General features: G+C 52.3%; 5 protein-coding genes and 1 non-coding gene across 6 annotated transcripts; 2 read left to right on the top strand and 4 right to left on the bottom strand.

The window, feature by feature from the left end:
* Window positions 1-284: 284 nt before the first annotated feature.
* P153DRAFT_363179 (translation initiation factor eIF3 subunit) lies at window positions 285-1,566 on the top strand. The gene is made up of 4 exons (XM_033667314.1): window positions 285-358; window positions 445-536; window positions 620-1,305; window positions 1,358-1,566. The coding sequence occupies exons 1-4, from the start codon at window positions 340-342 to the stop codon at window positions 1,371-1,373; spliced, it is 813 nt and encodes a 270-aa protein (XP_033528588.1). The 5' UTR covers window positions 285-339; the 3' UTR covers window positions 1,374-1,566.
* Window positions 1,567-1,975: 409 nt separating this feature from the next.
* P153DRAFT_t16 lies at window positions 1,976-2,047 on the bottom strand. The gene has a single exon. It is a non-coding gene; the product is annotated as a tRNA-Gln (tRNA).
* Window positions 2,048-4,279: 2,232 nt separating this feature from the next.
* On the top strand, window positions 4,280-5,880 carry P153DRAFT_281036 (uncharacterized protein; the record flags this gene model as incomplete). The annotated part of the gene is made up of 3 exons (XM_033663118.1): window positions 4,280-4,693; window positions 4,746-5,213; window positions 5,266-5,880. 3 exons carry the CDS (start codon window positions 4,280-4,282, stop codon window positions 5,878-5,880), a joined length of 1,497 nt encoding a protein of 498 aa, XP_033528587.1.
* An 894-nt stretch (window positions 5,881-6,774) lies between these two features.
* On the bottom strand, window positions 6,775-8,668 carry P153DRAFT_106817 (uncharacterized protein). Its single transcript, XM_033661883.1, has 3 exons — window positions 8,060-8,668; window positions 7,179-8,007; window positions 6,775-7,118 (listed from the first exon to the last, which is right to left on the bottom strand). The coding sequence occupies exons 1-3, from the start codon at window positions 8,373-8,375 to the stop codon at window positions 6,950-6,952; spliced, it is 1,314 nt and encodes a 437-aa protein (XP_033528586.1). The 5' UTR covers window positions 8,376-8,668; the 3' UTR covers window positions 6,775-6,949.
* Window positions 8,669-8,872: 204 nt separating this feature from the next.
* P153DRAFT_363174 (Shr3 amino acid permease chaperone) lies at window positions 8,873-9,890 on the bottom strand. The gene is made up of 2 exons (XM_033667313.1): window positions 9,580-9,890; window positions 8,873-9,510 (listed from the first exon to the last, which is right to left on the bottom strand). Exons 1-2 carry the CDS (start codon window positions 9,623-9,625, stop codon window positions 8,963-8,965), a joined length of 594 nt encoding a protein of 197 aa, XP_033528585.1. The 5' UTR covers window positions 9,626-9,890; the 3' UTR covers window positions 8,873-8,962.
* Window positions 9,891-9,990: 100 nt separating this feature from the next.
* Window positions 9,991-12,880, bottom strand: P153DRAFT_307153 (DNA replication licensing factor CDC47). The gene is made up of 5 exons (XM_033664654.1): window positions 12,755-12,880; window positions 12,455-12,696; window positions 12,271-12,404; window positions 10,303-12,220; window positions 9,991-10,243 (listed from the first exon to the last, which is right to left on the bottom strand). The coding sequence occupies exons 1-5, from the start codon at window positions 12,801-12,803 to the stop codon at window positions 10,157-10,159; spliced, it is 2,430 nt and encodes an 809-aa protein (XP_033528584.1). The 5' UTR covers window positions 12,804-12,880; the 3' UTR covers window positions 9,991-10,156.
* Window positions 12,881-12,966: the final 86 nt, after the last annotated feature.

The raw sequence follows: 12,966 nt of genomic DNA, 5'->3' as shown, positions 1-12,966 counted from the left end.
ACAAGAAGAGAAATGCCGATTTCTGATGTTCAGTTCTGGAGCAAGCACTTGGACGTGTTACAATCCATTCGCACCATGACAATAGCCATCCAAGATGGTGCATAGAGGAAGCTTTTGGTCGTGATTGGGCAGCAAGAATAGTAAGTTTCTACACAGACCGGAAGCGAGCCATCAACCACGGACGCCGAGCCCAACTATTGCTGCGACACAGTCACCTTGTTTCACCGCAGGACCACAAAACCCCAACCAGTTGCAGACGAACATATCCTAAGCCTTTCTACCTACCAAACTCTCATCCAACTCAACTCGCTACGTGCCAGTAAAACTATAACCGCAACCATGGCTCCAGGAAAATGGGGTACGTCATATTCGCTGTTTCTGTGCGCTTTATTGCTACCACAACCCGCTCTCTTCGCGCACACCAGGACTGACCACCGTCAACAGACGATGAGGAGGGGAGCTCTTCTCCTTCTTCTCCCACCGTCGCTCCTATCGCCCGCCGCAGCAAGTTCGAGGATGAGGAGGACGATAGTGATGTGCGTCAGCCCGCCATGCCCCGCGCCGACACCACTTTTGCCCCGCCATGCACAAACATCTCGCATACTGACAACAAACGCAGGTCCTAGAGTCATGGGACGCCGCCGAGGACTCGGAAGTCGAGCGCGAGAAGGCAAAGAAGGCTGCCGAGGCCAAAGAGAAGGCGGAAGCTGAGGCCAAAGCAAACAAAAAGAGCAAGTCACAGCGCATCGAGGAGCACAGGGAAGCAGCCCGCCGTCGACGAGAGGAGGACGGCGACTATGACTCTGAGGACTCTGAGGACGAGGCCGAACGACGCGCACGTCTGCGACAGCAGGAAATTGACGGCTCGCGCGCTCAAGCCGAGGAACTCTTTGGCGACCTCAGCAACAAGCGCGCCAGCAAAGCCGTCACCCTGACCGACGAGAGCGACCCAGGAAAGTCTATCGACCTATCCACGCTGCACATCTTCAACCCAAACACCAAGGACCAGTTCACCAAGCTGCGCGATACACTCGTGCCGCTGCTCGTCAACAACTCGAAGAAAGGACAATACTCGCTGTTCCTGCAGGAGTTCACCAAGCAGATTGCAAAGGAACTGCCCAGCGAGCAAATTAAGAAGATTGCTAGCGGGCTGACGACGCTGAGCAACGAGAAGATGAAGGAAGAGAAGGCGGCAGAGAAGGGCGGGAAGAAGACCAAGGCTGCCAAGACCAAGTCCAGCTTGGTTGCTACGAGGGATGTCGGGTCCCGGGCGGATACCCAGGCGTACGAAGACGACTTTGGAGAGTATGTTGCAATCCATCTGTTGAATGTGGATACAGCACTAACGCGCTCGCAGTGATGACTTCATGTGAAGAAAAAATAGCATTCCCTTTAGCATATTGGCCCTTCTTCACGCTCGAGACAAGACGCATCTGCCGAGCAACCACTACACTTGTTTACAACATCTACGGATTGATGGTCTTGCCCCTCGCGTCGACCACCTCATAGACAGCATCTGGCTATCCAGATTAAATTTTCCGATGTTCCTTTTTTGACCGTTTTCTGGGGTTATAGCGGGATGGTCTGCATACATATTTTGCTCCCATATCCCATGACTATCTTAGTAGACTCGTTTGCATCTGTTCTTCGTAAGCTTAGATAGAGTGAACCTGATAACGATGTGGAAACACACAAACTAGATTGACCTTGAGAGACAAGTGATGGCTCAGCGTTCCAGTTACTGAAAAAATAATACTAACTTATGCAAACATGACAAAGCCCAATCAAATTTATTGAGCGTAGTTAGCACGCACAAAATGTTACGATGCAGGGAGTTACTCATGAAGGGACAAAAGTGATTCTCCTGTGCTAGTACTGGGCGTAAGATGCGAGAATGAATTCTGGAGTGCAAAAAAAAGACGTTTCCTATCGTGATGTGCCTCGATGATAACAAAAACTGCAAAAGCAAAAGAGAAGGTCGAACCCGGAATCGAACCGGGGTATCCAGAATCAGAATCTGACGTGATAACCCCTACACTATTCAACCGTTTGATGAAAGAAGATAATTTTGTATAATTATATTGTTTCATCAAATACTAGATCCCTACGATACAATGTCTCCCTTTACGTCGTTTCAGCAGGAACGTAACGCAAGGCTGGGTCAAACATTCCTATCGAACCACACAGGGGAATCAATCTGCCTAAAGTGTGCCTTACCATTGACAAAAAACTCTTATCAGTTTCGTCATCAACACTGTTCTGTCTTCTTTCATGTTTACCCCGTAGTGTGTAGAGGGAATGAGAAGTATGTAAACTACTTCTCCCAATGCAAAGACGGAGTGATGTGTGTTTGCCGGGCTGCTTTGTCTCGTGTCCATTCCTCGACTAGCCACGTACGATCCATATGACATATACGCTTAACTGTTATCGTCCAAGATTGTATGAACGCTTGAAACCTCAAGAGCGTACAGATAACATTGAAGTCAAACCATCAGGCGTTCGCAGCGATACAGAAAGAATCGACAATTATAACGTTAGTGTATGAGGGGCTTCGTTAGGCTACAGCACAATGTATGGTTTCAAACTGTATTCTGTATAATTGTTACACATATACCAGGTTCGCTGCATGTCTCACTTTGAAAGCAAAGCTAAGGCTTGCCCGTTCACAGTCATCTTACGGAAGGGGCGGCCCTTGATGACGGATGACTGGAAATGCATCCCAAGAGGCGCCTTGCAGAACCTTGCATAGTTCGGTCAAAGAGCATGGTTTGAGAATGGGAATCTTAGTGCTGCTCAGACGACGATCACACCAAACCGAGCCGACGTGGATGTGCGGAGGAGGCGTGGAGAGTACGCTAGTGAATAATTGAAGCATTATCAGATGCATCCGGGCAAAAATAAAGAATGGCCCCAAAAATAGCGATGCAGATCATGGAAGCAAATTCGTCTTAATAGGGTTAGATCGCCGAAGATGTTGAAGTAAATTCATCGCCATGGTGTGTTGTACCGGAGGAGCTACGCGTGGCTAATTAGGTGTCGCTGTGCCTGGGCTTGGAGTGTGCATGTGAATGCATCTGATTGGTGGACACCGAACATTCTTGCATCCCATGCGCTTACCGACCCGTCCATCGCAACGTTGGTGATAAGCTGACGGCGCGGGGAGACTGGAGTTCCAAGTCGAGTTGAGGAGAATGATGACGCTGGTGCATAGCGGGCAGTCAAGTGCTCTTAACTCTTTGTGCAGTCGATGTGCAATGCGGCAACCCGAAACAAGTGGACTCGAGGCTTTGTCCACGTCGTCAGTCAGTACTCGAAGTTGAAGTGGGCCTTGTCCAAGCGCGGCGGCGCGTCCCTTGAGGCAAAGGGTTAATCGTGGACTACAATTGGCGGGAAGGATGCCTCTAGCGGCGCCACGCACTGCAGCCCTCAACCACTCATCTCTGTTTCCGGCCATATCACGTTTTGCAGGCGCGAAACAGTTCTCAGCAATTGGATGTGAACAATCCTTTGCCCTGGATCTGGAGCGCCCACAGACTGGGCATAGCTCTGCTTCCGGGGCCACGAGATGCGAACATGGACCCTTCCTTTGCTTTCTACACTTCTAGGTCCCTCAAAGACGCGCAGAAGAGCCTTTGTACACGTACCAATCTTGACGAGTGACTCTTGTACAGCCCTCATCAACTCCGCTGACAAACAAAGTCAGCGAGCTGTCAGCCAATCTATAATAAAGAGCTTCGCGCTGCAGTGGTCTGGTCTGACGCGCAGCTTCTCGAAACTGTTTATTGAGTGCAGCCGGGCGTCTATTTCTGGGCCACCACTCCCCTCCTCTCCGCACGCCATCGCAACCTATTCGTCTCCCCCGCTAGCCTATCAGACGGGCGCCTGCAGTGGTGCAAGCAAGCTGGCTTTGGCGCCATACATTTAGACGTTGTAAGTACCCGCTCAGTTCATTCCGATCGTTCTCCACCCGCTTGGTCCCGTACTTCCTTGTATCCAATCTTTGAGCTCGCCGCCTTCCAAGCGCTGAGAGACAAAAGGTCGGCGCTTCGCTCATTGCTTCTACCCTCTCCTCTTTTCTCTCCAGCAGGTCTCCCGTTGTAATATTTGTGCGTCTCTTAACCTTTGTCTCTTTCAACTGCACTTTACTATTCGCTCGCGACTGGTCTAAGCTGGACTGGATCATAGTTGCTGTCCCTCCTCCTCCGTCTCTATCTTTACTCTGTCTTTCTGTACTCGCATATGAGAACATCATATACACCTGTGTGAACCGTGTATGAGGATGGCTACCAACAATAAGAAGACCCTCACAGTCACAATCGAGAAAAGAAGATCGAACGAATCGCTATCAGTCCGAACCCCCCGCACAGCACGCTTCGCCGAAGCTACAGCAGTCAACTCTCCCATCGACGGCCCAAAGTCTCCTCTGGGCTTCACAACGAACCACTACCGACCGCAACCACAAGTATCCGACGTAGGCTTCGGCTACGTCCAGTCAGTCGAGATGGAGGAAACAGACAGGAGATACCTTCCTCCACCAACACCCAAGACACCACTCAGGAGCGCGATGAAGTCTCCCGGCGCACCTCCACGGACGCCTGGCCATGCCAGCATGATGCTGAGTCCCACATTTGCACAGGAGCGAGAGCTTGAGAAGCACGAGGCATCAACAGATAAAGAGCAAGCGAAAGACTTGGTATGTCACTAAACCCAATAACCAGTTCGTATTAAAAGCTAACATTATCAAGAAAATCAAAGTCAGGGTACGAATGGCAAAGGTCTTCTTGCGAGGAATCAGCTTTGCTTGCAGTCTTATCGTCCTCTCTATGCTTTCAACAGTGCTCACCATCTTCTTCGCGACAAAACAACTCCCAAAAAGGAACAACCTTCCACCATGGGCAGATAACACCATGATCTGGCCACAGGTCATGCTCCTTGTTATCGCCGTTATCTCGCTGATTATGTCTATCACTGTTCTCCTTGCGTATTGGAGAGGAGGTCACGAGCGAGCTGAGAAGGTGGCAGCATACTACACAGTATTCGCCGTTGGATTCTTCATCTTCAGCATCGTCATGTGGGCCATAGCGGCGGCAGTCTTCAACCAGAGCAAAGCGCAGAACAACAACAAGGACATGTGGGGATGGTCATGCGTAGACAACAAACGCCGCCATCTCTTCGAAGACGACATTTCCTACGGACTCATCTGCAGACTTCAGGTAAGCACGAACCCCACATCGATGTGATAGTCTGATTCTAACAACCAAGTAGAACTGGGGTCTTGTATGCTGCATCATCGAGGTCGTCATCGAAGTCCTGGTCATCTCCATCTACGGAATCGTATTCTACCGATTCTGGTCTAAGAGGAAGCTCAGGAAGTCCATGGCTCAGCGTGACCGCGCCCGTTCCGATCTCTACCTCGCTCAGCTCCGTTCGCAGTCCGCACCCAACACCCCTGGATTCGGCCCAATGTCTCCCCGCTCCGGCGGCTGGCGTCCTCCCCCAGGGCACCCTGCCTACGTCGACCCTCACTCTGCGGCCGAAAACGGCGAGAGCGAGAGCGTGCAGTACGCGTACGCCCGCGAGATTGCGCAGCCCCAGCCCTTCCAGCTCCAGGCCCCTCCCATCAAGATCACCGGCGCGACCCCCAAGATCGATCAGGATGGCTTCGGCTCCCCCGTGCGAACACACGCCGCCTCCCCACCGCTCCCCCCGCTATCCCCCGGATTCCAAGAAAGACGCAACGAGCACGTCGCCGCAGCACCAGGCGAGCAGCAATACGCCGCGGTCCCCATCCCCGGCGCCTACACACCACTCGCATCGCCATCGTACCCGCCGCCTCAGCAAGCGTCTGGCTTTGACTTTGGCCCCTCGGTGACAAAGTAAAAAACTGTCCCAGCGTGTGTTTGGTTATAGACTGCCCAAAGCTACATTTAGCGCGTCGTCTTTTTTCTTTCTTCATTATATCTGGGATCAGGGTCAGGGCCTTGCTGGCTGGCGATCTTGGGTGCTTTTTTGTACAATCTTTTTTTGACTCTCTCTCTCCGATATATCAGTCGGCTTTGGCCGAGCGTTTTCTTTTGTCTTTGTCCGGTCGTTTTTGTTATAAAGATTGATAGTCTAATTGCTTATGGTGTTGTGATGGACTGACTGATGGATGCGATGGATGGAAACGGGCTTTCCTTGAGATACCTTTTGTCACGCCTCTCTTTTTTTTTTGATGAGTAGGGCAGCACAGCAAAGCGGAGCGGAAACGAGTAGAGCAGAATGAATGAGAAGAGTTTCGCTACAAATTCCTTAACTGTGTGCCTCATGCAGTGACGATGGATCTCGCCGTCATCGGGATAGATGCTACTTCGCTCTGGCGACCACTTCGGCGACCTACTTTGCCTGCTTCACATGACCGCGGACGCCAGAGTCGCTGGACACCCTCATTCTGCGCTCCTGGAAACACAGCTGGGGTCATCCACTGATCGTGTAAAACATTGCCGCCCGTCTAGCCGCCCGGAAGCAAGCTCGGTACATCGCGTGAACCATGTGCGGGTATGCGTGCATAAGCCCAGGCCAGGGAGCAGCAAGGGGATCTTAGGGTCCAGGGCTATTTAGTGTGTGTACGACAATGCATGTATCGTCACAAGGGTAGGTCTATGCATGGGAAGAAACGTTGAGGGGGGAGGAGCTGGCGCGAAAACATATATCATGAGTTCTAGAGGGTGAATGTGTTTCTATTCAAGGAACATGGTAGTTGTCCATGGGTTCGTTTATCGTTGGGATATTGGATGATATCTCGTTCCAACGCTGAGCCGGCTATCCTACGGAACGAGTTGTTATGCAGGCGCCCGCCCATCCTCCCAAGATTCCACATATTCCCGCCGTGGTTTCACCTATGTCGGGGTGAACCGGTGCATGCGTACAACCTCATCATCCAGAAGATACCACGACCAAACCCGCCTACTCAACAATAGTCTGCTTTCTCAACCGCAAGTCTGGTGTTGACACATAGTCCGAAGATGTCAGCGATTTTGAAAGACGCTTCAACCGCAGCTTTCCTCTTCCAGAAGTCGATGTGAGCCATCTGTGTCCTCTTGATTGGATCTCGCTGTTTCAAGAGCCTGACCTCCTGACTAGAACGATCGGTGTTAGCAATAGCATTCGTGAGTAGATCTTGAATGAAGATGACGTACATTTCCCACCTGTGTTGGGAGAATGACTCTATCAAATCCTCCTTCACAGCACCTGCAGCTATATTCGACACGACCAGACGGCGCGGCAACCTCGATTTCTCTTCACCTTCGTAGTAGATCTTCTCCTCTTCCACGGCCTTGTGTATGATGGTCTCGAGCTCTTCTCTGGCTTGCCTCATGAATTCTTCTTTCTGTTGCTGGGCTTCATGTCCATCCAAGACGGTGCTGAACAGATAGGTGGTCAACCCTTGAACTTTCTCCCATTCGTGGCCTGTGTTTGCAAGGATCGACGCGATCTTATATAGAGTAGCGTCTTCGTCGAGAACAGACGTGTCTGGCGTTTCCTCGTGATTATAAGGGCGTTTCGCCTGGGAATGCGGCGCTTGTCTGTCACTGCATATAGAATGGTGTATTCCCTGCTGGTGTGAGGGCAGATCAATGGCTGCTATCCCACTGCGAAGCGCTTCGAGGTCGTCACTAGCAGTATCTTCGAGATTCGGTTGAACTCGTAATGACTCCCGCTCAAACTCTGCGAGCATACTCCTCAGGTCGTCGTCGCCATTGTCGTGGATGATCTTCTGACTTGGGAGCTGTGTTCTTCGCTCGAGGGCTGCGAGCATGCTCCTCGGGTCATCGTCGTCATCATCGGCGACAACCGCTTGTCTTAGAAACTGTGTCCGCCCATCGAGCTCCGCGAGCATCTTTCCAGGATCGAAATCGTCATCATCCAGAGCCTGGATCATCCGCCTGCGCTCCGCAAGCAGATGGCCTTGACCGTCCTCGTAGTTGCCCTCGCCTCCACGCAGCGAGACAGAAGCAGTATCGAAACCTAACACGCATCAACCAATTCCCTAGCTCAATAGCCACACGGACTGCCTTACCCATCTCAGTCGCTGTCGAATACATCGTAGACAGCGGGAACCTAGTTGCAACCTCTCCAATGCGCTTCTGTAGCTCCTCCAGCTCCACATCGCTATCACCATGACCCAAGTCGCTAGTCCCCGAAGCCTCTGACGCTGAACCCACCGTGAGGTCAGGTGTAGGCGCCACCGATAATCCTTTCGACACCTTGTGCTGCATATCTGCGTCGCGGCGTTGGGAAGCTTTGGCGAGAGTGTCGCTGATCGTAGCCAGTTGCATGCCTAGGAGACTCTGGTTCGCACTCGAACTGGTCCTGACTCTGGCCCTCGAGTACATTGCAGCGGTGTGTTTGTCGGGTCGGACAAAAAGACAGTTCGCTGGTGGAAAGGACTTGAAATGCACGCCGAAAACAGAAAGAACTTACCTTGATTCAGTGCGTGCTAACTCTATTGCAGCTCGAAAAGTACTGTGTTTGGTAGGTGGTCTGTTGGCTTGGAGGGGGAGATGGTATGGTAAAGAGGTGCGGAGTGTTTGGTGTTGGCCGGAGAAGAAGTCGCGACGAGTAAACAAACGCAGGAAAAGGTGACTATTGACCAAACGAGGAACGTGAAATATCAGACGATTAATGTGAAAACAAAGTTTTGGGAGTGAAAGCTCCAACGTTGTCTTACCTTTTTCCTAACAAGTGGGCTTTTCCTGTAATGTACACCCCATCATCGTACTCGACAGATAGACAATATCGCAAACACGTATCTTTATAAGTTCGTACAACCCCTACCTCAGTCCTTGCTCTTAACATCGGCTCAAGGACGAAGCCGAGAAACCGAGAAATACCCAACTCATCGCAGCGTGTCCAAACATGCCAAACCAAAATCCAAAGCATATCCGCATGCAATATCACCCTACTCGATTCACACGCCCGCTCACTGCTTCTTCTTCCCCGCTCCCCGCTTCTCATCAGCCTTCTTCTCAATCTCCTCAATCTCCTTCTCCTCGGCCCTCTTGGCATACCACTGCCCCGCCTGCAGCACCAAAACGCCGACTAACACAAGCGCCAAGATCGTATTACTAGCCGCGAACACCCTCAACGTGTCCTCCCTCGAGATGTAATCCTCCGCTCCGCCATCCTCCACATCGACGCCCACGCCGTAGATCCCCGCTGTTACGACTCGGAACCCCTTGACGATGTTCGTCAAGTATACCGTGATGCCTGCCATGTACAGGACCAGGGATGCGCCATCGAACAGCATGTTTGCTTGGCTGGGCTTGAAGAGCTTCCACAAGAAGCCAATGATGCCGGTGCCGATTACGATGTTGAGAATGCGGGAGATGATGGGCGGGGATGCGTAGAGGAACTTAAGGTGGTCCTCTAGGATGTTGAAGTATAGCGAGCGGTCGTCGGGTGTTGACCAGAGGACGTTGTAGTCGTAGGGTAGCGAGGCAAAAAGGATGCCCAGGAAGAAACATGTCGCTGTGAGTTGTTGTTAGCATGCGATCGAGAGTAGTGGGGAGTTGGGAATTCAGAAGTAGCGAGACGTACGGCCGACGATCATGTATGTCGCGAAGGAACTGCCTGTGTTTGCCATTTTTGCGATGGGGATGCGCAGGGTTTCGCAGGGTGTCGTGTGAGGTGGTAAGAGTGGGCGTGGGGGATTGAAGTTGTACGCGCTTATCGTTGTGTCGTGCGCTTGACCAACAAGACGAAAGGCTAGATTTGCGATTGGAGTAGCCTGATTAAGGAAGGTGGAAATGAGGCCTCTCCCGCAAGTTCGAACCGTGGATAAAGATGGCAAGTGGGTGAAGAACCTTGGAATCGGGAAGGCAGGAGTGCGGTTCCAAGCTCATGGGCTCGGAGAAACGACCCCGCGAGTATGCATAATGATGTTGACATGCATATATACATAGTCTTGGCAGATTTCACTCGACAGATCTCTCGAGATCAACTTATGAGCGGATAGTGAATAGGCATTCGCTTCGTCTAGACGCTGTACTTTGAATACGTTTTATGCCACATGCAAAGGCAAACCACCTCCAACCACGTGGGTCGCCAACGCCAATAGACGCCATCCTGTAACTCCAGCTCGAGCGACCCTCATAACAATTGCGCGTATTTGAGCTCAGAAATCCTCATCATCCATATCCAAATCGTCGTTACCAGCCTCGATAAATACAAGTCTCGTGCCCTCGCCAGTAGTTTGCCAAACCTGTGGAAGAGAGTTAGATTCAGCGACATTGTGCAGTGAAAGAATGCGGGGGAACTTACATCAAGCAACGAGTACTCATCAATGGCCTGCTCGAACTGGTCGGCGGTGAAGCCCTTCGCCAGTACTCTTTCTCTGACCCTACGAAGGTCGAGTTCACCCCTCGTGCCATCACCGACAGCAGCAGCACCACTAGCCTCCATCGATTTGACGAGGTTGTAGATCTTGCTGCTGGGAGTGTAGTCATCTCTGCGGTTCTCATCGGCATACAAGCTGGCCTTGCTGACTTCAGTGAGACGGAGCGCTTCGTCCACATCCTCCGCAATAACTTGTTCAGCAAATCGCAGACGCGCCAGTGCCTGTGCTAAACGTAGGATGCCAAGTAGAGTACGGGGTGATGTGTGGGTGAACGCCTTCTTGGAACCTTCGTCGCGCTTTTGCTGCTGTCGCATGCGCACATACGCACCGACCATGTAGTCCGAGACCTCTTTCGGGACTGTTGGGCGGTATGATCGCGCGCGAGCGACCCATTGGCGGACTTCGGCAGGACTGAAAACGATGCCTCCAGGAGCCTCAGGATGGGCATTGTGCATGTGCACGTAAGTAACGTGACGCGCCAGTTCTTCGTCAGAGTCTCGCGCAGGGGTATCAAGGATAAGGAAAAGAACGTCGAAACGGGACAGAAGCGCAGCGGGCAAGTTGATGTTCTCAACAGGGGAAATGCGAGGATTGTAGCGACCGTACAGAGGGTTGGCGGCAGCAAGAATCGATGTGCGGGCATTGAGTGTTGTGGTGATGCCAGCTTTGCTGATTGAGATGGTTTGCTGTTCCATAACTTCGTGGATGGCAGTCCGATCGCTGTCGTCCATCTTGTCGAATTCATCGATGCAGCACATGCCGTTGTCAGCCAACACAAGAGCACCTCCCTCGAGAACCATCTCGTCCGTGACGGGATCACGCATGACAGCTGCAGTGAGACCTACACCACTGCTACCACGACCGGTCGTGTAGACACCCCGAGGAGCCACCTTGGTAATGTATTTGAGCAATTGGGATTTGGCAACACCAGGGTCTCCCATCAGACAGACATTGATGTCACCACGGATACGCATGCCATCGCCCACCTCCTTGGTGACACCACCGATGAGCTGCAGAAGAAGTGCCTTCTTCACGTCGACGTGACCGAAGATCTCGGGCGCAATTGATCGCGATAGGTACTCGTATAGCTGACCAGTCCTCTCAAGCTCGTTCATTCTTCGCAGGGTCGGCTGTGCAAGGACCATATCGTCGTAAGCTTTCTTGTGCTGCATTACGTATTGGGCCTCGAGGTATGTGTCTGTTAGAAGACCAGCGCGAATGGCCTTGAAGCCAGTGTATGGTGTCGGAAGGAAGATACCAGCAACGTCAACGACATCTCCCGGGTTGATCTGGCGTACTAGTGCACCGTGGCAGTGGATAGTCAGCTGTCGAGGAATATGACCGACGGGGACCTGGTCAGACATCTCCTGGATCTTGACCTCCTGGAAAGGAAGGAACTTGGAGGCACGAGTGGAAAGAAACAACTGACCCTTGGTCTTGTTGTTCTTGCATTCTTCTGATGGGCACTCGACCAGGGGGGTGAACTGCTTCGTGGTAATAGGCTGGAACACTTCACTTCCACAGCGATCGCATGAGTAGGCGTTGACCTGTACGGCGGGCTTGACATCCGAGACTCTTGTTGCAATTCCCCGGACGGTAATGAGATTGCCAAGGTGCTCACCGCGGACATTTCGCACGGCGAGGGCCTTGATGCTCCGTTGACTGCTGGATCCAGAAGGTATCCTGGGCATGAAGTTGAGCGTGTATCTCCGAGTCAAGGCTGCTGGAAAGATGGACTCTGGTACAGCTTGCGCGGCATCTTCGGCTCCTTGCAGCTCCTGCATCCTCTCGTTACGTTTTGAGCGTTGGGTCATGATAACGTCCAGCACATCGTCCTTGAAGCTGCCTCAGATCAGTATCCAGTCCGAGCGCAGGAGGGACAGGAACCGTACCTGAGCTCTCTCGTTGGTTGCGGAAGGCATTTGTCGACGGCTCTTGAGAAGATCTCGAGGTAGTGGTGCGCATTTTTCTCGATGGACTCGATCAGTTTGTAGTTGTGCTCGTCGTCCGCGGTCGCTTTCTCGAACTGGTACCCATCAGCTTCGCGCCGTCTTGACCAGTCGTCTCGCTACTCACCGCCTCCACATCGTTCAGGTCTATGAGAATGTCGCTGCGCATGCGATTCGCTATGTCCTGCAGCTGGTTCATGTACTTGAGCTTCGACTTGTTGCGCGTTTGGCTTCCGTTCGCAAGACCGTCCGAGTCGTCCTCCATATCATACTCGTCGTCGCCATGGCCGCCCAGGTCGAGGCTTTCCAGCTGCTCGGCAGCTTCGGTGGAAGAGGATTTGAAGGTCTTGAGAAAGTCGACAAAGGCAGCTAGGGTATGCGCCGTTAGCTGGGGCTGTGGTAGTGTTGTGCGCCTGTGTTTACACACCTTCCTGCTCCTCGTAGTTGACGGGCGCGCTCACAGTAAGGAGCGACATGGCGTCTCAAAATGCAATGGAAAGCGAAGACGTAGGGTACGGGGGGGTCTCCGTCTTGGGGCAATGTAGTGGGGGAGGTCTCGCAGCTGCACTTCTGGAACGCGTTCACGCTCGACTTTCGCGTCGGCCAGGGCAGGGTTGGCTAGGCGATTGGCTACCCTTT

This window comes from Dothidotthia symphoricarpi (genome assembly GCF_010015815.1).
Source record: "Dothidotthia symphoricarpi CBS 119687 unplaced genomic scaffold P153scaffold_2, whole genome shotgun sequence".
Lineage (NCBI taxonomy): Eukaryota > Fungi > Ascomycota > Dothideomycetes > Pleosporales > Dothidotthiaceae > Dothidotthia > Dothidotthia symphoricarpi.
This window is presented reverse-complemented; position numbering and strand designations above follow the sequence as displayed.

Excerpts from the sequence above, each read along its gene's own strand:
- P153DRAFT_363179 (XM_033667314.1), top strand. Across the intron at positions 537-619 it reads ATGAGGAGGACGATAGTGAT|GTCCTAGAGTCATGGGACGC; the intron begins GTGCGTCAGCCC and ends CAACAAACGCAG.
- P153DRAFT_106817 (XM_033661883.1), bottom strand. The coding sequence starts at position 8,375 with ATGTACTCGAGGGCCAGAGTCAGGACCAGTTCGAGTGCGAACCAGAGT. Across the intron at positions 8,008-8,059 it reads TTCGACAGCGACTGAGATGG|GTTTCGATACTGCTTCTGTC; the intron begins GTAAGGCAGTCC and ends GATGCGTGTTAG. Across the intron at positions 7,119-7,178 it reads TCCCAACACAGGTGGGAAAT|TCAGGAGGTCAGGCTCTTGA; the intron begins GTACGTCATCTT and ends CGATCGTTCTAG.
- P153DRAFT_363174 (XM_033667313.1), bottom strand. The coding sequence starts at position 9,625 with ATGGCAAACACAGGCAGTTCCTTCGCGACATACATGATCGTCGGCC. Across the intron at positions 9,511-9,579 it reads GACATACATGATCGTCGGCC|CGACATGTTTCTTCCTGGGC; the intron begins GTACGTCTCGCT and ends AACAACTCACAG.
- P153DRAFT_307153 (XM_033664654.1), bottom strand. The coding sequence starts at position 12,803 with ATGTCGCTCCTTACTGTGAGCGCGCCCGTCAACTACGAGGAGCAGGAA. Across the intron at positions 12,405-12,454 it reads ACCTGAACGATGTGGAGGCG|TTCGAGAAAGCGACCGCGGA; the intron begins GTGAGTAGCGAG and ends GATGGGTACCAG. Across the intron at positions 10,244-10,302 it reads ATGAGTACTCGTTGCTTGAT|GTTTGGCAAACTACTGGCGA; the intron begins GTAAGTTCCCCC and ends TCTCTTCCACAG.